Here is a 23,514-nt window from a genome sequence, read left to right as displayed (position 1 = left end):
TCATAAGGCGTCGTCAATACCTCTCCAGCTGGGGTCCATCATCAAACACAATACACAGTACAGTGCTCGCATGCATGGACACACTCTTCCTGGGTGGAGAGCCCAGGCAGGCACTCCACATCTCATCTATTATCACTCAGCCCTGCCTGGTGCACAACCTTGCTACGCTGTGTCTTCTTTCATTTGTGATCTGCTACATCCTCCACTCCGTGGGGATGAATGGATACTGGACTCCTAAAATGCGTCACGGTCACAAATGCCACAAGACAGTAGATAAGGAGCTGCACACAGAGACGTTTAATTCCAAATAGGTGCCATCGTTGTCTTTGGAACATTTAAATTACTGTAATTGATTAAATCAGCGTTTTGGTTTTCTCCATCTACCCTTTTGTTAGCTGAGGGAGGGTTTCATTGTGCTGTGCGGAATTTCCTATATATCAGAAATCGTATTTTTGACTCTGTGTTTAAAGATATCAAAGGATCAAAACTGCACAAACGCCAAAAAAAAACCTGTTTTGCTTTTAGCGCGAAGCATACTGTGCAATACAAACCCAGTTTGATGAAGGCTCTGTAAAGTTGTGTAAAGGGCCAATTAAAAATGAAATGCAATTATTTGACGATCATAATGGTTCCAACACTTTTCAAAAAAGCTGCAACAAGGTGCTGTTTGCTGCTGTTGTATTTTTTTAAACACCTCTCTGTAAACATTTGGGACCGAGGAGACCATTTTTGAAAGCAGGGTGTTTTACATTACTTTCTTACATTAAGATTTTAGCAGTTACAGGCTTCTTTTTTTTTAAATTTTTCTTTGTTTCATAGTGTGCTAAATGTTTATAGTAGGTGACAGCTCTGGACTGCCGGCAGTTTTAGCACCAGGACTGTTATCACACAGCATTGCAGTTATAATACATATTGAATGTGGTCTGGCATTGTCTTGCTGAAATAAAACAAAGCTTTCCCTGAAAAGATGTTGTCTGGATTGAAGCATATGTTGCTCACTATTAATGGCACCTTAACAGATGTCATTCGCAGAAACGCCTTCCCTTTGGATTGCATGCTAATCACAAATCAGATCACATCCCTCTCCTCTTATTCAAGATGATTTTTTAAATGTTTTTTTCTCCTTTTTTTTCACATGGTAGTTTTAACACCGATTTGTGGGTGGAGTGATTAACTATATTTTCTAATAATGGTTTCCTAAAATTAGCTGTGCCCATTGTGTATACACTTTTCTGTGGATGCTCTTAATGATATCATGTACCATAAATTATAAAAATCCTAAAATGATTTCTCCTGTGCAGTCTGCGACAGTGGTGAACTCCCTATGTTTGCTTCTGAGATGCTAATTGTAACCATCCATGTTACTAATTAACCTCATGAGCACTGGCGCGTTATTAATATTTATGCAGTGATTCTATGTAAAGCCTACGGTGTAGCATATGCAAGTTGCCGACGCCCTTTCCAGCATTTACATCTTTATACAAGTGTTTGCCGTTATGCCGTATGTACGGTGTGGATTAAACACGCGAGTATACGACCACTGAAACTGTGCAAAACACAAAACATGTTGCTGCTGTCCAATTCAAAAAAATAAAATGTTTAATTTTCATCATTCTGTTGTCTTTGTACCATTTTTAATTAATACTGCCTTTCAAATTATTTCACAGATAATAATTTGAAATTATAAGATGGCCTTGTAAATAAGTTTAATGTTTTTTAACAATGTGGGGAAACATCTTTCAATCATTCAACCTTTCAAGGAAGAAAATCTCTTCTAATTACACACACACACACAGTCATGTCGGTTATCATTTTACGTTTCTGTTATTCTGTTGGAATATTTTAATATCACATAAAATATATAAGGTGGCAAGCCTAATTACTTTAACAATTCTTAGTATAAAACTAATTAAGTCATCTGTCTCTTTGTAGAGCCACCGATTACCGTAAAAATGTTACAAAAAAATAATCACATTAATAAGCCAGACTTTAACAGGGTTGTGTGTTTTTTCTCATTAAGATCTGGACAATGTGGTGTATTTGGAGGCAAGCCCACACACACACACATTCTTGCTTCCATAAATACTTATTAGCACCCCAAGTGTTTATGAACATGTGGGTGAAAATCCAAGAATTTGTTTTTGTAATATTTACTAAGCTACAGTAGCATGCTGTTTCTATAATTTACAGAGTATTTCTGCAAAACGAAACTGCTTCTTCCCATTAAACGGCAGACGTGAGATCAACAGGACAGGTAAGTCAGAAAACATAACATACTGCTTGGATTTGGAATTTTCATCAGATTTGTGGAGCGTAATAAAAAATGTAATAATGATGGGGTTACCCTTAAGTCTCTACCACAGGATCAAAATCAAACATATCCATTAAGTAAACATTAAACAAAACAGCTCTGATTCATGATACCCAAAACAGATGGCTGTGTAGGAGAGTGTCATTGAGCATAAACTACTGACTTCAAGGCATCGAAATACTGCACATTACTGCATATACATGCCCATTAAAAGAACATTTATGCATCTTAAAATTATTTTATTTCATGAACATATAACCTAAAGACATCAGAAACAGAATGGATTAAAAACATTTCAAAACTCATGAACTCAGCAGCTCAGCATGAATCTTGAACATCTTGTTCCTCTCTAGAGTGGAATGACCTAATGCTGTGACACAGATGTCTGAGTGACTGCATTATGACCAGAATCTATAACATCATACTTAAATCTGAGTAATCATTATAGATTACACACACACATACACACAAAGCTCATGATTAGCTATTTCAGTGACATTTTCCAGCACTGCAGTTGGACTGAACAAACATCCGGCTCAGGATTCCTTGTATCAAGACTGTATAAATCATTAAAAAACAAGACAATTTTTACTCTTAAACTAGATCGAGTTGCTTGTGTCAGACTTTGAAAAACTGTAGGAATAATACTCAAGAGTTGTCCATTTTAAAATCAACCTACTCACCATATTCATAGTTTCTTTCATGATACAAATATTCATATTAAAATATTCAAATGCTAAGATGTGAATATGTTCGCTTGCATAATCTTTTGTATCTCTTAGATATCTCTAGCAGTTAGAAACTAAATACCTGGAAGCATTTTTTCCAATGCAAAATACTTTATTTTAAAAGAATGGACCTAGATGATCACCAATAAGGTCCCCCAACCAACCACCCACCCAAAAAAGAAGCTGTATTTTTAAAACAGACAGCTCTGCTAAATGTGTAAAGATAAATCAGGGTACACTGCACAGAACAAATTATGTAATAAATCTCAAGAGTCAAAACTAGAGTTGTGAGCTGAAACCTTAAACAGAAAGGGGAGAACTCTTCACCACCTTTCTGACAGGTGTAGAGACAAAGCGCAACATGTCATACTCTGAAAATCAGGCCCGCTAGAAGGAAAACAGCCGGCCTCACAATGTGCAACAAAATGTCTGTAGCTAGCTAAAATAGATTAGATTTTACTATCAGGCTAATTATTGTAGCATCCATGTCTAGTTAGCTGTTAGAAAGTTAATGCTAGGTATGTGCCGGCAACAGAGTACCCACAAATTTGACATTTGGATATTTTATTTATCAGTAGTTGCACATTTTCTCCCATTTCTGCTGCTGATTCAAGCTCAGTTTTTTGTTTGGCAGCTTATAAAGAGTTCAAGAACCTGCAAAGCGGCCATTGGGCAATTGACAGCTTTTTGTGAACAGGAACAAATGACAAGCATGCATCAAGCAATGCAAAAAGAAAAAGAAAAAAAAAGGTTTTCCTCTTCAGTGTGGGTAGAACTTAACTGCGCTCTGTTTCTAACCATTTTCATGAGTTCTATTGATTGGCTGCTTCACAGGCGTCTATCCAATCACTATACACATCAACTGGCTCTGACAGATCTGAGGAAGAATGGATTAAGGATAAAAAACAATGCTGTTGCTTAAAAATAAAAACATCCACAGACAGAGAATGACGTGAACTTTAAAAATCAATACAAAGTTCCAGTTATTACAATGTGTTTGAGCAAATCGCATTCTGAAGCCAGGTTATTTATTGGAAGTAAAATAAACTAATTAACATTTTCCAAAGGTCCCCTGCCTTTCTAAGCTTGTACCACAACATTTTTATTACTCTGATAAAATTAAACAGTTCCTCATATTGGTCTCAGACAACACGGAGATGGAAAAATGACGTGAGCTGCTGTTGTTTAAAGTATAACAATATAGTTTGATTATATAACCTTTATTTAAAGTCAGCCTACCACCTCTTTTTTCCTGATAATGTAACCTCGTCTCCCAGCTGTCAACAACCAAGTATTTCAGTCATTTGATATCATTAAATTGCTCGTATGACTTACAATTAAGCTCTCAAGATATCTGATTTAATCTATGTGGTTACTGTGGCCAAGTGAAAACAAGATAACGGTATTATTTTTTGATCTACTAAGAATTTCTAAAACCCCAAAACAAATACTGATTTAGTTATGCACCAGTTAGTTTTTAGGTGGACTTACTACATAGTCAACCTGAGATAAGTTAGAAGCTATGGTCACATGCACAGTATATGAAAGAGACACTGTCTCATTTCAGTGATGTGGTGAGGCAATGAAGGCAAATGCTGACGTTGACATTTAAGGCAGGTTTCCTAAGACGAGCTATTAGTAAAACATATAGGGCCTCACAAAGAAAGAAAGAAAGAAAGAAAGAAAGAAAGAAAGAAATGACCAACAACCTGACCACCTGCATATATATAACCAAGGTTTTAGCCTAATGCCACTCTATATTATTCAAAGAGGCAGTATACAACGAATTAAGCTCAATACAGCCAGAGTTTCTTTGCTTTAATGTGCTTGTCAAAGCCTATAACCCTAGATAACCACTGTTGTGATGCACGTTATAAACTTTCTCCATTAAGAGTGTTCTGCTTCAGGCTCTGTGGGCGCTCACATAAAATCATGTGGATTTTCTTCCACGTGAAATGATACCTGTGAGTGCCACCTACACTTCACAGATGTTATCAGATAATGACAATACAATGCTGTCTAAAAATCCGCCAAGAACATAAAACATATAATAGTAAAGAACAAGACCGGTAGAAAAGAAAAGGTCAGGAGATTATTCCTGCGGCAAATCTTGGGATTAATCGCGCAGAGCGGTAAAACAAACACTTTAAATTAAGTTAATTATATAATAACCGCTTGAGCCTCAGTGCCTTTTTAACACTAAGCCACAACCTTCTAGGTAACTTGATGTGCACCTCCAGAGAAATGCAACTAAATGTCGGCTCAACACATACCACGATTACTTTGACGGGGTGCATGGTTGCAGTGCAGGGATAAAATGAGTTTCTAGTTACAACGTAAGGTGGACATAGATTTCCTGCAGAAGAATAAATCAATTTTAAGAATAATTGAATTTTACACCAAAACTCTAAAGATAACCTACTCTCAACCAGGTTGTGTGTTCAGCATAGGTTTTTATCAAGGTAAAACGAGATTAATTTTGTGACACAGAAAACGCTGACTTTGTTGCACAACATAGCTCACCAAACCATCAAACCGCTTTTATAGTACATCCCTATGAACTTCTTTAACCCCTGAATAATGTATGAGCTAATATTTTATTTTGTCAAACTACTTTTCCTCATATAAAAATTTTATTTAAATGTGCAAAGATAATAAAATAACAAGAAACTGCTCTGCCTTATATTTGCTTTGCTTCTGTATGAGAAAGAGAGCTGCCACCTAAAACTCAATAAGGATACAGGTAATGGGGGTCTGGAACTCCTCCAAGCAGACTGTACATGATATTATCCCAGTGTTTCTGCTTCTCTCCCTGTTGAAAGACAAAGCGAGAAGAAGCATCAGAGACCACCAATCACCTAAGAAATCTACCTACGAACCATAGACCAGGTGTGTTTAGGTGGGCACTATACATTTTGACATCACATGACTTCTCGTGGTTGCAGAAAGGACATGTGAACTGAGTTTCCAGATCCCCCGTCATCTTCTTCTTTGGAGGAGGCTTTCTTTTGGATTTGCGACGACCCATTTTTCACAAAGGGAATCGAGTCTGAGTGAAAGAAACAAAAATCACACTGCTTCAACAAAGACGGCACGTACACTGGACCAACAGCACCATATATATGTGAGAATACTTGCTAAAAGAACAACACCAGCTGCTAGTTGCTGCTGGTGCCCCACACTGTTGTTAACAGGCTAACGTTAGCATGTTTGTTGTTGCTCTCTCGTGCAATACAAATCGTCTCGCGATAGAAAAAAATACTTAATGCTATATTCTATTTCATTATACCTCAGCTATCCCCACATATTAAACACACAATGACCGATAAACGTTATGTATTAATAGTTTACCTTTTCTTGTTGAAAACACACGCTACCGTTTTGCGGAAACGGCTTCCGTTGGCTCCAGCACCCGTAACTCTTCGCGTTACGTAATTGGAGAAGAGTGTGAGCGTCGTGGCCTGCTATTGGCTAGCTGACGTGTCTGTTAACTGCCTGATAGTGACGACAAAGATCTTGGCGCTGCCTATTCCCACGTGGTGGCGACAGAAGCTTGTTCAGGTTTGCCTTTGTTTTCTAAAGAAATAAAATAAAATAAAATAAAAACCTCAGTTTTGCTGTTTTGACATGCTCCACATCTCGCAAGGCTAACATTGGTCAAATGTGCTTGCGTGCTTCGATTTCTAGTCAGCAACAGTAGCTCAACACTGTTAAGATGCTGGTTTGATTCGCTCAGTTCAGCTTGGTTAACCGATTCAGGGAGCTAATTTGCGTTCTACTGGTTAAAGCCGAAAACAAAGTGCAGTGAACAACAGTTTGTTTGGCATATTTGTCACACTTACATGTTTCAGATCATTTTTAAAATTCTTAGACAAAGATAACCATAGTAAGGGTATAAAAGCCTGACATCTTTAAGAACTGCAGTACTCTAATCAGGCTGAGATAATTCCTGTTGTTTCTTATTTGGCGCTCATGGGCATGTGGGTGTGTGTTTTGTGAATGACCTTTTATGAGATATTGTTTGTTTTATTGTTGTTATAATTATTTGTAATGTAACCTAGCACGAGACTGGAGGTGAAAATTAGCTTTAAGCTAACTCTGATATAATGTATCATAATGGCAACATTTATGTTAATATTGTACATCATTTATTTTCAAATAAAACCAATAGAGCATATAGTAAAATAACATTTTTAAATTATAATTTAATTTATTAAAGTGGGTAGTTATCTAAACCCCACCTGGCCCTGTGTGAAAAGAGTAATTGCCCCAAAGTCTAATAACTGTTTTTTTTTTTTTCACCCTTGGCATCAGAATTAGAATTCAAATTCAACTTTATTGTCATTGCACATGTCACAAGTACAAGGCAAAGAAATGCAATGAGGCGTTTGAGATAACTGGCAGTGAGACTTTAACTTTACTGTAGAGGAATTTTGGCCAGCTCTAAATTCAGCCAAACTGAAGGGTTTTCAAGCATAAACAGTCTAAGGTCATGTCAAAGCCTCTCGATTTCCTTTAAATCTGGACTTTGGAGGTTGACTTGCTGATATGTTTCAGATCATTGTCTTCCTGCATAACCTAATTGCAATTGAACTTCAGGGCATGAACTGATAGCCAGTTCATTCTTCTTCAGGATTTTCTGGTAAAGAGGAGCATTAATGGTTCAATCAATTACTGCAAGTCATCTAAATCCTGAAGCACCAAAGCAACTCAAACCATCACTCTACCACCACCATGTTTGACTGTAGGTATGATGTTATTTTTAATGAACTGCTGTGTTATATTTACATCAGATGTAACAGGACCCAAACTGTTGTCTCATACAGAACATTTTCCCAAAAGTCTTTGAGATAATCAAGATCTCTTTGGCAAATATGAAACAAGCCTTTGTGTTCAAGCTACATGTGTTAAATGTATGATTTGTGGTGCGTTATTTTAACAGCGTTCATAGAGGTTTCCTACAGAGTTGAAGATGTTCTGTATTTAAAAAAAAAAACAAAAACATTGTGGAGCTACAAACATTGCACTACTGATCTAATGAAGGGTGAGACGAGAAAATAAGAAAAGGTTGTTTATAAGGGCGTGAATCCTCAGAACTGATAAGCTGGAGTCCTCCACACTTCAGCTTGTTTTCTGTTTTCTATCTGTTAAAGAATCTACATTAAAACACGTTATGATCATGCATGAGGACAAGGATGTTTTCATTATGCTACACATTTGGTTCTTAAAGTTATTTTCTTTACATGGTAGCAATGTGGACAGTAAAGGTGGTCAGCCTGGGAGTGGTGGCCCTCTCCCTCAGTCTGGAGCTGCTCTTTTGGCTCTTCAGTCGTCGCCGATCTGAAAGAATCACCAATAAGGTCCTCTTCTTCCCCTCAGAGGTGGCTTGTGTGGAGCACATCTTCTCTCCCACGTTACCTCAGTAAGTGGAACATCAGTGAAACTTGAAGTAATTATTGTTTTCCTATATCGCTGCCAAAGATGTTATAATGTATATTAACTTCACCTCTTTTTAAAATCATTTTTCATCTACTTAAGTTTTTTTTTTTTCACATGAAATGAACCCTGAAAGCTAAACTTTACTTAAGTGGTCATGAATTATGACAGGTGATCTTTTGTTTTCTGCTCTTCCAGCTCCCATGTCTGCTCATTGCCTCATGGTGTAGACACCTCTTTCTCTCGTCTTCTCCGTTACATCCTGTCTGCTTGCTCTTCTCTGGACTTGTGTCTTTTTTCTTTTTCCAACATGGATCTGAGTAGGGCTGTACTACTGCTGCATAGCAGAGGCGTAACCATCCGAGTCCTCACTGACAAGGTCTACTCGGCCATCAGTGGCTCCCAGATCGGCGTCCTCCGCAAAGCCGGTAAGGGAGATTTGTTTTTTTCTATATATGAAATGTTTTGGAAGCATACATATATATTGTAACTTGAGTCAGTGTGTGACTCAGGGTGCTATTGTTGCAAAGTGTCTCATAAATCTCACACTGGCCACTGAGACATACTGTATGTAGTCCTTTGGGTGGTGTTACTGGTTAAAAAAAACAGTCACACTAACCTCTGAGATCATTGTTATAGACACATTTCTTTTGAGATACGAGAAGGATGACTCAGGTCCTGCTCAAGAAATGCTGCTCAGTTTATGTTCTTTGACTTTAAGTGTCATTGTTACTATCACTGGGTTCCTTAGTTGTGATTAGAGAGAGATAAAAGGAGCTGTCTGTGTGAATGGAGGTTGCCGCTACAAGCCCTCCTATGAGTCAGACTAATCATTCTCTGAAAGATTTTGTGTCACGTGTCTGACTCATGCTGTCTCACTTTCTCTGCAGCCCACTCTGCATTTAATAGATTACTCCAACCATATATCAGCCTCTGGAAACATATATCAAGAATATCCCTTTTACTGCTGAACTTTGGGTCCTGTCGTCAGTAAGCTAGAACCCCCCCCCCCCACACACACACACACACACACAATTATTTCCACAAACCAATCAGCAAAACCTTTCCATTTTTGATTTGTCTGCCCTAATAAGTCTGAGCCGTCTTTGCAGCTTTTTGCACTTAGCTAACTAACTATATATCACACCTATATTTGATTGAGTCTGTCCCTTTTCTTCTGTTTCTGTCCCTTATGCACTCTCGCTCATACTCTTTGAACTATTATATTAGCTGTACATCCACTGGTGAAAATGACACCATCTTCACCAACTGCAGGGCACTGGAGATCTTTGTGGTTCTTTAATGAGACACTCAACTTTAATACAATGTAACCCTTTTTATTTTATTTATTTTTTTTGCAAGACAGAAGCTTTAAGTAAGAATTAAGTAAGTGCAAAACTGGCAGCCAGACAGCAAAGTGTGTCTCTTCAGAGAGAAAGTGTGTGTGTTTTTGTGTGTATGTGTGTATTGACTGCAAATCACACGAAAACCACTTTGGCACAAAGAAGAGTCAACGTCTCTTTTCTTCTTATTATATTTCATCATTATCTTGTGGAGCTTCTTGAAACGCTGTACATAAATAAAGCACAGGGGTAAAGGTTATCATCACTTAAGATAGTCAAGAGTTCATTTGTTAAACATTTTAACAAGGATGATAAAACAGATTCTGAAAAAGATCTTGTCTTTCTTCGGTTTGCTAAAAAGCCATTTCTGGTAATGTGTTTTTTTTTTAAGAGGCATGCACTTGCCAAATTCAAGAGAAGATTTGCATGACTAATCTGTGAGAGTAATCTGCAGGCCAATCTAAAAATTAGCAGTCTGCCGGGTAATGCATACTGAGATCCAACATCCTCCTTATGATCATTTCCGTACAAAACAACTGAAGAACAGAGAAACACTTAATGCATTAAAAAAACTCGGTCTCAGTGCTGTAGTTTAGATCAGAATGTTTTACATTTTTTACTTTATATTGCCTGTTTAAAACCCACAAGTTCACTGTGTTGCAGTGCATATGAGTTAATGTTAGACTTTCAGATGCACATAACAGTCACATTTACAAAAAATATACAGATATACAGTCTTTGCATGTTATATATTTTTTCATATTCCAAGAAAAGGTAACCATAATGGAAACAAGTAGTGAGTGTCCTAAATATTTCATGAGAGGCTGATGTGGTGTTAGGTAATCCTATATGTGGTCAAAGCGCGCAGGTTTTAATGCGGTTACATTTCGTCTGCTTACAATACCTTTGTATTTTACAGGTCCTCTGGGTCCTCAGTTTTCCACACCATCCATTTAGAAACACATATGTAACAGTCTTTCAATCTTTAAAGGTGTAGCACTAAAGAGATCGTTACATACATACTGTACTTTTAAAAACCACCATTTTCCCTTTTGAGGCGCATTGAATTTTTGTGCAGAATTTCACAGTAAGTAGATGAAGGGAAACAAGCGCTGTATACTGTAAGGCATTAAAGAGTTTCCCTTCCTTCCTCCTGCCTATCCACCCTCTGCTCCCTAGGGATCTGCGTGCGGTGCGATGTGAGCGCCGTCCACATGCATCACAAGTTTGCAGTGGTGGATAGCCGCATGCTCATCACCGGCTCCCTCAACTGGACGCTGACAGCAGTGCAGAGCAACATGGAGAACATCATCATCACCGAGGAGCCCGACCTGGTTCAGCCTTTCGTCAAGGAGTTCTGCAGGCTATGGGGGCTCAATGATTCGGCCCAGTACCTCAGTTCAGTGACTGATTAGCTATGATGAATACTGAGTGAGGATTCAAAAAAAAAGTGGCCTTTTCTTTTTTTTCCAGAGGCTATGTTTAGGTTTCGAGAGACTTCATTCATGTTAATGTAACAGCATTACCGTGTGTAGATAACAGAAGTATTAAAAGTTAGATTTTTTTTTTATGCTTATGACTCATAACACTGTTATGTGATTTAGCTGGCTAAGTGTGAAGTTAAAGGTTTTGGGGTTTTAGATGAAAACAAAGCCTTTGAGGTGCTAACTGCTTGACTGGCCTGCTGTTGTTCCACTGCTTTTCACAACCCTGCAACATTAACACGTTTAGGTTCTACAATGTTTTTTCTTTGTGAAGTGTATTCCTCTGTTTTAGGATCTGAATACTTGTTTTTCGTTTGTTATTCTACTTTATATATTCAGTGTTGTTTTTATAGGTTTTGTCACAGGTTGACAAAAGTTATTAATAAAATTAGCTTTTTTAGGATCTTAGATTATCAAGCTGACGTCGTTTCTCATTTAAACAATAATAATAGGTGGTTCATTCCATGGAAGTAAAGAGAAAATCTATAATATAGATTGTGTTTAATGTCCTTTGTCAAATCTACATACAGTTCTTTGTTTATAGCGTAAATAAGAGTTGTTTATTATAGTTTGTTATTGCAGGCAAACGCCAATAAAACCTGAATAAAAGTCTTTGTTTGTTGTAAAAATGATTCTGTAGGTGTAGGGTTCTTCCTTTCTGACATGATTCACTTCATTTCATTTCACCTGAAGCGTTTTGTAACAGTAATATCACTTGAGATTTCCCAACGAGTGAAGATAATCGGGTCGGGACATGATTAATGTGCCCTGGTGTGCATGACTACTTGCTCATAGTCAGGCTGATGCATGTAAATAAAGACCACAGCTGGTTTGTGTGACCTAACACTTGAAGTGTTTTAGAAGGTTATATTTTGAAGTGCAGTTTTGTAAATGGTAAGAGAAAAAGCTACTTTTCCTTTATTCACACAAGGGTTCGCCACAGCTGGTAGCTCCACAAAATCAGACAATTTTATTTACCGTGTCGGTGTCCAGTAAACCTGGGAGCTCATGAGATTTGGATGCCTAACTGTTGCACAAGTCAACACATTATTTAGCTGCCCTGGGAATTTTGTTTATTTATTTTTTCTAGTTTTTTATTTTTTACTTTCTGTTTGTTTTATCGAAAGGCTTAGTATTGAAAGTGCGTCCACCAGCAGGTGAGGCAACAGAATACCGGAAATTTAGCAATAACCTTCACAATAAACTAGTATAAACTCGTTTTTTGACCGTCGAGAACTGATCGTACACTCAAAAGAAAAAGTAAAATAATTGTGCCCAAAATTCTGCTTTTAACTATTTTAATTACATGTAAATTTTTCGTGTAATGCGTTATATAAGTACAATGTAAAAGTTTAGGTTTAATGGAACCTGATCAAATGAAATTTACTTGATTGGTATACCAAGCCCATTTTCCTTCATGATTTCCTTAATTTCTTTAATTATTTGAATAAATGTTCGCTTGATTTTGAATGTTTCAGTTGCATTTGACTCAAAATGATTCCTTCGTGTTTACTGAGTTTGAAAAATCTCTTCTTTTTTTTTCTTTGCACAAGATGGCCAAGTAATGAGAAAACAGTACCGGTATCAAGGAGCACGGCTTGTTGCTTAGCTACACTGCTCAGCTCATTATGAAATGGAGTTCGAAGATTTTCTCAACACCTTCAGCTCTCCCTCAACTTATTTATTAGTTTCCTTCGGTTGCCATCAGTGGGTGCAGATTGCCTACTATATAAAACCCCGAGATGAACAAATTGTTATCCTTTATTAATTTACATAGAAATGTAGAGGGTGAGCCAACTTCGTCTTAAAACTCCTGGAAACAAATACACCCAACTGCCATACATCTGCACTCAGATGTATGTTACCCTAAAACGTCAGCTTTCTTTTTTTTATGTTTATTTTGAAAGTTTATACCGGAAGTCCGTGATTCATATTGGGCATGACTTGACAAGTTGCGTGTTGGACGTCCCAGTGATAGATATGCACATGCATAGTGTGGAGATCCGGGACAGGAACACCTGAGCAGGAGAGCCCGACAGACAGCAGCAGCCAGCACACACTCATCGACTTTCAGGTAGACGTGTGAACACTTCGGGAGGGAGAGAGGAGACAGACCCATAAACAACACCCGAGGTAATTTGCATTCACTCACAGTTGTATGCAAAGGCAGACGGGGGCTGTTAAATGTCATCAGGTTTGTAGCTGAGCTGCCGTATGGTAAGGCGGTGTAGGCAACTTAGACTCTGAGTTAGTTATAGGCTACAAGTGTCATCGGTGGCTTCAGAATATGAACTTTGTGTTCGTGGTTAATCGGGCTAATTTGTACACAGATATTTGGATTCGGTGTCAACAAGTGGGGCAATGAAGTGTCCCGTGAAACAGCTGCTCTCGTGCACTGCATTGACTGACTGAAGCAGTTACAAACCAGGCGTCAGATGCTCTGAAGTCAAATATTGAATGTGCATTAATGAGAGTTGACATGTTTTCCCAAGCTAAAGTAAATACACGACCCTACACACACACACACACACATACGTCAGTGTGTGCCAGGTACTTTCATGCTGATGTAGGCGCATGCGCGGATATTGATGTTCTGCTGAGTGTGTACAGCAGCACGCCGCTCAGCCCCTCTTTTATGATCTTGGAAGCTGTAATGCTGAGCTGGTCTCCAGAGACTTCTCAGCAGCCAAGGAGGAGCAGGACTCAACCCCTGAGAGAAGAGGAGGGGGGTGGAGGAGGAGGAGAGGGAGAAGGGGGGGGGAGATAGATGAATGTAGATGGATTGATGCCGAGTGATGGAGGAAGGAGAGAGTTAAGAGTGGGAGGGAAGCTGGCTGGCCGGATGATGACAGGAGGGATGCATAGATGGATGAATATGTGAGGAGAGAAGGAAGATAAATGAGAGTAAGGAGTGTGTTTGTGTGTGCATGTAAGTAGTAGTGTCACTGGGTGAATGAATGACCAGATGGGTGATAGATAAAATACACAAGCGGGGGAGAATCTATTGCCCCCTTCCCACCGCTCAGTCTCTACCGATCCTATAAGTTTTTAACATGTGTTCTTGTGACAAATGGATGGAGAGAGCAGGAGGTGACCGGTCCAGGGAGGAAAAAGAGTAAGGAGCACGCCCTGGCTGTGATTCATAGCACAGTGATAAGCGCTAAGAGGAATCAGGGAGGAAGACGGACCATTTTTAAAATAACACTTCCATTTACCAACATCAGCATCTGCTCAGCTATTAGTGTGGATGGATTTCAGACGTCTGAGTGTTAACCTGAATTCTCAAATAGCTGATATTTATCACTGTGACACCACAGCTGATATACTGGTAATCCTGGATTTTGCGAAAGCCAGTGCTATTCTTAACTTTAGTATTCCCCCTCCTTTTTTGTTTTCAGTTGCCATCTTTTGCTTTTTAATTCAAACAAACATTAAACCTCCAATATTAACATTTAAGAGAAACTAACATGAGCTCATACATTAGCTAATCATCTAACATTGAAAGGATTAACCAGTACATTTGACTATGTTCAATTATAGGAATGTATCTGCATTGCCTTTGTCTAAAAATTCCTTATTTAAAATTTATTTGCAATGGGCATTTGATTGTGCAGATGACGTGTCTGACATCGGCATCGACGTTCCCTACCATGGTCACATGTTCCTGTCTTTGCTATAAGACATCATTGCGCAATATATTGAGATTACTGGCAAGTCAGACTCTGTTAGATTATTTTTGTATGCATTAAAGCCAAGCAGTTATATGACTGATTAAAAACAGGAACTAGTAGATACAATCCTGTTTCTTCCTGTACATGTATGCATTTACCAGCAGTTGACCCAGTGCAGCACCCTGAGCCTGCAATTATGTAATTGTCCTTAACTGCCTTACAGCCACACCTATTCTGTGTTGTTCTTGTACTTGTGTTATTTTTGTGTGGCAATTGAACAGGTGTAAGGTACACCTGTTCAATTGCTCATTAATGCAAATATCTAATCAACCAATCGCATGGCAACTCAGTACGTTTAGGCATGTAGACGTGATCAAGATGAGCTGCTGCGGTGCATGGCATGCATTGCAATTGGGAAGAACGGTGACTTTAAATGTTGCATTACTGTTGGTGCCAGATGAGCTGGTCTGAGCATCTCAGAAACTGCTGATCTACTGGGACTGCACAGCCATGTCTAGGGTTTACTTAGATTGGCCACTCCTGTCAGCCAAGAACAGGAAAAATGAGGGTATAGTTCACCCGGGTTCGCCAAAATTGGAAAGTAGAAGATTGAAAAAAAAAAAAAAATGTTGCCTGGCCTGATGAGTCACAGCAGAAATCGATTGCAAGATCAGCATGGATCCATCTTACCTTATAGCAGTTCAGGCTGGTGGTGCTGTGATGGTGTGGGGGATATTTTCTTGGCACACTTTGAGCTCTTAGTCACAACTGAGCATTGTTTAAAGACCACAGCCCATCTCAGTATTGTTGTCGACCACGTCTATCCCTTTATGACCATCGTGTACCCATCTTCTGATGAAATATTTCCAGCACCTTGTTGAATCTGTGCAACAAAGAATTAAGGGAATTCTAAAGGCAAAAATTGGTCCAACCCATTGTTGGCATGGTATACATAATAAAGTAGTCAGTGAGTATATGTAGGATTACCAGCCACAGGTAACTGGCAGAACTTGTCCCTTTTTAGGCATTTTAAGGGACAGCAATCAACAACAGACACTACAGAAAACCAAAATGTAGACACACAACCACTACAAACTGCTGCAAACAATATTTAATACAAGAAGCACAAAAGACAACATTTATCAACACCAACAAAAAAGAAAGATGCTTTATAGCCCATCTCAGTGATCACACATGTGCCTCTCCTTTTTGTCTGTCATCATTTGATAGATGGCTTTAGCCAGAGATCCAGGAGCGGCTCACGAGCAGAGAGATCCAGCCGACCAAAACTTTGACTACATGTTCAAGCTGCTGATCATCGGCAACAGCAGCGTGGGAAAGACCTCATTCCTCTTCCGATATGCAGATGACTCATTCACTTCAGCGTTTGTCAGCACGGTGGGCATCGACTTCAAAGTCAAGACCATCTACAGGAACAACAAGCGGGTCAAGCTACAGATCTGGGTGAGATTGGGCATGAGATGGAGCCTCTGCACTGCCGAGTAGTATTTTTAAGAAGTCCTTAGGATCGAAAACCCCCTAAACCCTCCAAGCAAAGGATTTATTTTCTCTCATCTGCTGTTTTTTTTTTTCTTTATTTCTTTCTTTTGTACTTCTTTACCTGGTATTTGACCTCCATTAACAGGGCAAGAGGAGAGGCGGTTTAGGCCATTGGGAGCACAATAGCAGCTTATACACTAGTGTAATTATGTCTTCAGTCCTCATGATTGAAATAATAGTTTGTGGCGTTTTGCTAAAGTACTAACCAAGACGTTTTTTTTTTTTTTTAATCTGAAGACGTGGAATAATAGACACTAATTTTACTTCGGGGGGGTTTCCAACCAAAGAAAAACACCTGTTTTTTCTTCCTGCTTTCAAACTGTTTGTCACCACATGCACATAGTTATAATGATTAGGGCAAGAACAAGGTTTGTTGACTCACTGAAAGATGTTTATTCATTGCAGCAGCCAAGAACTAAAAGCTCACTGGCAGTGTTGCAGTTTGACCAAATGTAATCTTAATCAAGCTGTCACACAAAACCTTTCCGTTTTTTGTTGTTCTTGTTTTAACTACTCTGACTGTGATAGATGTCTGGGATGCTCCTAGAGGCACTTAATGTAGAGGTAGCTCCATTTGAACATAACTGAGATCTTAAAAGTCCCTAATAATTTCCACTTGAATGCTCAGGAAGATTTTTACTCCGGTCTCCCCACACCGGAGTAAAAATCTACTGTACAGAGAACAGCTTTGACACACAATATATCAACAAAATTGACTATAAAATGCTGCAGTCTCTTTAAAGTCGGAGTGGTAATTTATGTGGGGTCGTTACCTGTGGCAAAGAGGTTTTAAAATACATCTTCAACCAAAGGAGGGGCCAAATGAATAGAGCTTTTCAAAGCCTTGTTACACAACATGGAGTGTTTATCCTCTTCCCATTCCCTGATTTGCCCTCTTACATGCTGCAGCCTGTCATGGATGTGAACTAATTTCTCACTCTCTGGAGTTAATAACAGTTGATGTTTAACATTGTCCCCAGACGGCGGGGTTCATGAAAGATGCATGGGTTTGAGCTGCAGGAGCCGAATGTGCTTACCGCGCAGACTGACACCCAGGACAGATCTATTACTGAATGTTAGCGGAAGGCGAGGACTCACCCACAGTACTCCTGTTAGATGAAAGTAATGCATCTTTTTTGAAGTTAATGTATTCAGCGGGCCGTGCCTTCTCGGCTGCGCTTTACAATGATCCAGCTGCACACTTTCACACAATGAAGGTGCCAAGTGAAATGATGAACCAGTAGTATAAAAGATAACCATATTAAAATTCAGATAAATAACAGTAAAAGTTTTATTACCGATGCATTAACAAGCAAGCAGATTTTTAACGTCCCAGCTGGTTGACTTGAGGTTTTATATTCAGGAAAGACACGCAGTATATTGGTTGTGAAAATGTTTTGTTATGAGCCCTTCACTTTAGAATCGGGGTTATTGGCTGCTGAGGGACTTAATGGGATTTCTTAGGACCATTAAAATAAGCGCAGCTACATGTGACATAAATTGTAGGTTGCTGACAAGCCCAGAAATGTGTACAATTAGAGTCAGTGGTGTTAATGAGGTCCATAGCAGCTACTGGCATCACATTACATGGGAGAAAGTTTAAAGAAGTTCGTTTCAAAGTCTTAGTTTTCTTACTGCAGTTTCAAAGAATCCACAGGAGTGTTACATTTGTTACTTTAAGGTTTTTCCCAAGGCAACATGAAGAGGAAAAATACCATCTGGAGATGTAGGCAAGACCTGAGAGTGTGTCCTAGTGTGCTTCCAGGGTGTGGCAGCATCAACATTTTAAAAGGGAGGGGTTATTCTATTCTAAGAAAGTTCATGATTCACCTTTGCTTTTGGTAAATGGTAAATGGCCTGTAGTTGTATAGCGCTTTACTTAGTCCCTATGGACCCCCAAAGTGCTTTACACTACATTCAGTCATCCACCCATTCACACACACATTCACACACTGGTGATGGCAAGCTACATTTTCTGCAGAGTTAACCATTCGTTTACTTTTGCTCCCCTGTCATGTTTTCATTTTGCAAACAACTTTCAGTGTTTTAAGTGTTTTTTTTAAGCTTTCATGTTGCTTTTGAGAAATTTGTTACATGTGGTGAAATAGAATTTCAGTAGGGTTGTTGTTTCTTCATTTTTGTGTGATTTCTGGAGTTGGGCCAGTAAAAATAATTCATCCACCATTCAATGTGTGTTTACAGGACACAGCTGGGCAGGAGCGCTACCGGACTATCACCACAGCTTACTACAGAGGAGCCATGGGATTTCTGCTCATGTACGATATCACGAGCCAGGAGTCGTTCTGTGCTGTTCAGGACTGGTGGGTAGATGAAGCATATAATTAATGCAGAATAGGCATGTGCGTTTTCCAGTAGCTGAAGGCATTTTTCCAAGGCATGTGTTTTTTGGGGGGTTTTTTTTTCACTGGTCTAAAAAGTGATACCTGCACAGAAGTGCCTTAAACTTTCTTTATTTCTAATGGCTAGCAGAGGTGACACTTTGGTTGCAAAAAAACGTTGTGGTTGTGTTGAGGTTTTACAGACCCGTGAACACTAGCCACGTCTAGGCCTCAGTCACACAGGCCTAGGGACCAGTTCACGACCATCTGGCAACCAGCAATGGTGAAGAAAAATAGGATATTCCCTGGTTGTGAGTGGTTGCTGAATGTGATGGCAGTGACAGGGAAAATGTTAATTCATCCCACTCATGCTGCGCTACAGACTGGTCAGTAACCCCCATGGCAACTAGCTGTTGCTAGGGAAAATGTTTATTCCTCAATTAGTAAAATCTCCTTGCTTTGGTTGCTGGAATTTTGCTGCAGTCTTAGTTTTAATGCAAGTGGCAGATTTGTCTACAAAGCCTGTCCAGCTATCCTCTAGGGAAACTGTGAAAAGTGCAACATGAACCAGAATTGAAGACCCGTTTGCCTTCAAAGTAAAAGATTTGTTCTTCTAGAAACATGCTGGCTGCAGAGCAGAGACACAACCTTTACTTTGACGTTGGGCTGGTAGACAAACACGAAAAACCAGGGAAAACCAGCGATAACTAGGAGGTTTTTGGTGCAGTACTTTCTTTGTATCTGATTCCTTCCAGCCAGCAAATTCCATGAATCATTGCCAGGCAGTTAAGGAATACACATTTTTCCCTAACAACAAGTGGCTGCAGACAACTCTTGAGCAATGTGTGCATGACGACACGAAAGAAACCTCAATAGAAATTTGTGGGCAAATGGCCCATGGTTTCCTTACTTTGTGACTTCAGTAAGCTCTTTCCTGAGGAGTGTATGGTCTCAGTCACTACTTTCAAGTCCTTTTGAATTTAGTGAATTTCATTATATTAATGACGGCCCTCATTAAGGTCCACAAGGACAAAAAAACACAATATGCTTTAGGGCATCCACTGTGTAGATGTGCAGGTGTGTCCATAGGCTTTGCAGTTAGATCTGTCTTTTGATCGTGACATTTAGTTTAAAAGGCTGTGATGTTGAAAACATTCAATAAGCTTCAGAAAGGGAACTTTTCAATGTCGCCATGGATACATTCATCTTATCATTTTCTTCAACTGTTTGTTGGTTTTTTTTGGATCACTTGGAGAAAATAAAAAAATAAAAAAGCAGCACTCTTGTTCACAAGAATAGATGCTGCATTAAAAAATTGGATATAACAATGTGTTTAATTAAAGAAAATACACATAATGTTCCACTGTATAACCTGTAGAAACAAAAAGGACAATATATCAATAGACACAACCAACAGTCCTCCTGAAAATGGACACCACGGGAAACATTAAAATATTAATTTAATCCGTCAGTTACTGATCAGTGTATGTTTTCTAAGTACAATCTGAAAATCAATGCCCTTTAAATTAATATGGTGGAGTAAAAAGTCAACATTTGCCTCTAGAATTCTGGGATAACTGAAGGTGTGTGCGTGTGCGTGTGTGTGTGTGTGCGTGTGTGTGTGTTATAATTACTGTTACTTTATGTTATCATTACCAGTGCTCTAGTCGAAGACTTCAGATACAAAAGACTTGAAACACGACTTTCATCAAAAGTGAGAAAATGATATCAGGTGAAAGCTCTGTCTGTTTTCAATAATCAGATGCTTTTGCTTCAGACTTCTCTAAATCCCACTCTGAGCTTCTTCCAAAACGGTCTTCTTTTGCAAAAATCTGTAAATGCTGCTCCACTTTGTAAGCAAAGCTAATTGTGTTCGCAGCATCACCAATCAGGGGATGAGATCATGTGACATTCAAACAGGTTAAGTCTCATTTATCTTAATCCGGGTTGCCAGCTTGCACTACTTGGGCTCTTAGCTGACTTGACATGACAGCAGTGCACTGTTTTTAATGGATATTTCTGTTTATTTATTCATTTATATATTGCACAGTTTCATACAGTTTCAGTTTATTCAGTCTTTCATTTTGAATACTGCTTTCATCATTTGTGATGTTTCCACTTGCATCCTTAGGGATTTTATTCAGTGATTAATAACCTTTTCATTCTAATTAAAGTGAACTTACTGAACCTTCTTTGCACCTTCTTTGCATCTCATTTCATCCAGCAACAGCCAGTAGCTTCCATGAATCACTGCCAAGCAGTTAAGGAATACACATTTTTCCCTAGCAACCAGTGGTTGCAGACAACTCTTGACCAATGAATCCTCAGAAAAATCTGTGCGAAAATGGCTCGTGGTTCCCTTTGGTTTGCTTTGTAACTTCAGTAACCTCTACCCTTAGGAGTGTATGGTTTCAAGTCCTTATAAATTCAGTGAATTTCATTATATTAATGACGGCCCTCATTAAGGTCCACGAGGACAAAAAAGGCACAGTATGCTTTGGGGCATCCACTGTGTAGATGTGCAGGTGTGTCCATAGGTTTTGCAATTAGATCTGTCTTTTGACCATGATGTTTAGTTTACAAAGGCTATGATGTTGAAAACATTCAGTGCGCTTCAGAAAGGGAATTTCTCAGTGTCGCCATGGATACGTTCATCTTATGGCTTTCCTCTAATAGACTGTTTTTGGGGGGGGTTTCCGTCTTTGACCTGGAAACGATCAAAAAAATCAACACATATAGCAACAGGTTGACAATAATACTACAAATAATGTCAAAGGAGCAGAATCATTCTGCTGTGTTATCTTAAAACAATGCAATGTTCCACTGCATAATCTATAGAAATGAAAAGGAAACCAATCGATAGGCGCAATAAACAGTCCTCCTAATAACATACACAACTGGAAACGTTTGAATTTTGGACTCAAGTGAAAGCTCTCATTTGATGATCAAATCCCTTTAGCAAAAATCTCTTAATGCCGCTTCCCTTTGTCAGCAGAGCCTATTGTGTTCACAGCAACACCAATGAGAAGACGAGATCATGTGACATTCAAACAGGTTTAGTCTCATTTGTCAGTGTGTTGAGATTGTTATCATAATCCTGTTTGCCATCTTGCACTACTTGGTGTCTTAACTTCCTTGTTTATTCGTCTATACAGTGTGCTATCATTTTGTGCCATGCATCTTCAGTGATCTCCTTCAGTGATTAATATCCTTTTCATTGCCATTAAAGTGAACTTGAATGCTAGAAATCAGAAGAGACTCAGCTTTGGTTCATTGTTGTGATGGACTGAGGGTCTCTGTAGGTGATACAGTAGAGTTGTGAACATGGTTTGGTTTTTTTGGTTTTTCTCAGGGCAACACAAATCAAGACTTACTCGTGGGACAACGCTCAGGTGGTGCTGGTGGCCAATAAGCTGGATTTGGAAGATGACAGGCAGGTGCCGACTGAAGATGGCAAAAGACTGGCCAAAGAGCTCGGTCAGTACGCGCTGGTGTTTATCAGCATGAAAACAAGTGAACAAAACATTATTTAATAATCACTCATAAGCTCTTTATCTCTCTCTGCTCTCTCGCCAGGCTTCCATTTCTTCGAGGCCAGTGCCAAAGATAACATCAACGTGAAGCAGGTCTTTGATAAGCTGGTGGACGTCATCTGCGAGAAGATGAACGAGAGCGTCAACGGTGATGCCAATCCGGCAACCAATCACAAGGGAGATGGCCTGAAGGACACACACAACAGCAGTCGGGGTGGCTGTGCATGCTGATTACTGATTGTAAAACCTGATAAAACAGGTTTAATAATTAAATATAGGTGCCCACACTTACACAGATGACCAGAATTGCCCCTAAATCTTTCATTGTGATTGTACTTTACCAAATGTTACTGCAGCGCAATCATGGATGCCTGGGGTTCATTTTCTTTTTTTTTATATTTCTTTTTGTTCCTGGTTTTCTTGACTCGGTGGTGATTCAAGGATCGTCTTTGTAATCCCAATGTAACTGTTACACTAAGATGCCAAAGAGCTCCACTGAGCAGCCTTTTCTCTTTATTGTTTCCTGTTCACACAGTGCAGTGAACAGCACCTGTTGCAGGTCAGGATGTGAAAGAAAGCCATGTGCCAGACTGAAATTGCATGGGGAATCACCCCGATTGACTTGTGTCATGCTACCCCCTAGTGGGCGTCGCACAAAACTGCATCACTGTGACTTCTGTTGAAATTGCCTGTTGTAAACCAAATGAGGAAAAAGGTACAGTACAAAGTCTAACATATTTGAAAGCTGAGATCACACACGCCTGGTAGCCCTGCGTGACTTCCAGTTAATAAACCACACTTTTTGTTGGATGTTTTATAGGAATATAATCATCTGTTGTGTTTAAGTAATGTATTTGTTTTTTCTTTTTATACATTTTAATTATTAATGTTAGTCCAAAGTTAAAATAAAGTTGAGATTAAAAGAAAGGAATATGTATGTTATGTCTGTTGGCCTCATTTGTATGAAAACATTTCATGTATAGTTTTGTAATTTGTTTTTAAATGGATGAGTCATTGCTTGGAAAGACAGTTTTCTCCAGTGAATTATCAGAAAGGAGATAAAACACTTTTGTGTTACTGTGTTATAGACATTTAATTGGTGTAGTTTT

At 39.0% G+C, this 23,514-nt stretch overlaps 3 protein-coding genes across 6 annotated transcripts; 2 read left to right on the top strand and 1 right to left on the bottom strand.

The window, feature by feature from the left end:
- Positions 1-777: 777 nt before the first annotated feature.
- Positions 778-6,505, bottom strand: LOC120729133 (transcription elongation factor 1 homolog). The gene is made up of 4 exons (XM_040024609.1): positions 6,391-6,505; positions 5,952-6,088; positions 5,781-5,851; positions 778-3,916 (listed from the first exon to the last, which is right to left on the bottom strand). The coding sequence occupies exons 2-4, from the start codon at positions 6,065-6,067 to the stop codon at positions 3,852-3,854; spliced, it is 252 nt and encodes an 83-aa protein (XP_039880543.1). The 5' UTR covers positions 6,068-6,088; positions 6,391-6,505; the 3' UTR covers positions 778-3,851.
- Positions 6,053-11,931, top strand: pld6 (phospholipase D family, member 6). 4 transcript variants are annotated; one of them, XM_040024604.1, is made up of 5 exons: positions 6,494-6,600; positions 7,673-7,783; positions 8,290-8,461; positions 8,674-8,903; positions 10,998-11,931. In XM_040024604.1, the coding sequence occupies exons 2-5, from the start codon at positions 7,774-7,776 to the stop codon at positions 11,231-11,233; spliced, it is 648 nt and encodes a 215-aa protein (XP_039880538.1). In that variant the 5' UTR covers positions 6,494-6,600; positions 7,673-7,773; the 3' UTR covers positions 11,234-11,931. The 4 variants fall into 4 exon arrangements, with proteins under 4 accessions (XP_039880541.1, XP_039880540.1, XP_039880538.1 ...); XM_040024608.1 differs by having other exon boundaries at positions 7,673-7,787; XM_040024607.1 differs by lacking the exons at positions 6,494-6,600; positions 7,673-7,783 and adding an exon at positions 6,053-6,163.
- LOC120729131 (ras-related protein Rab-3D-like) lies at positions 6,722-23,342 on the top strand. The gene is made up of 6 exons (XM_040024603.1): positions 6,722-6,735; positions 13,342-13,435; positions 16,204-16,437; positions 18,736-18,854; positions 22,225-22,349; positions 22,449-23,342. Exons 3-6 carry the CDS (start codon positions 16,204-16,206, stop codon positions 22,634-22,636), a joined length of 666 nt encoding a protein of 221 aa, XP_039880537.1. The 5' UTR covers positions 6,722-6,735; positions 13,342-13,435; the 3' UTR covers positions 22,637-23,342.
- The last annotated feature ends 172 nt before the right edge of the window (positions 23,343-23,514 follow it).

This window comes from Simochromis diagramma, unplaced genomic scaffold, assembly GCF_900408965.1.
Source record: "Simochromis diagramma unplaced genomic scaffold, fSimDia1.1 OVJJ01000302.1, whole genome shotgun sequence".
NCBI classification, from domain to species: Eukaryota; Metazoa; Chordata; class Actinopteri; order Cichliformes; family Cichlidae; genus Simochromis; species Simochromis diagramma.
This window is presented reverse-complemented; position numbering and strand designations above follow the sequence as displayed.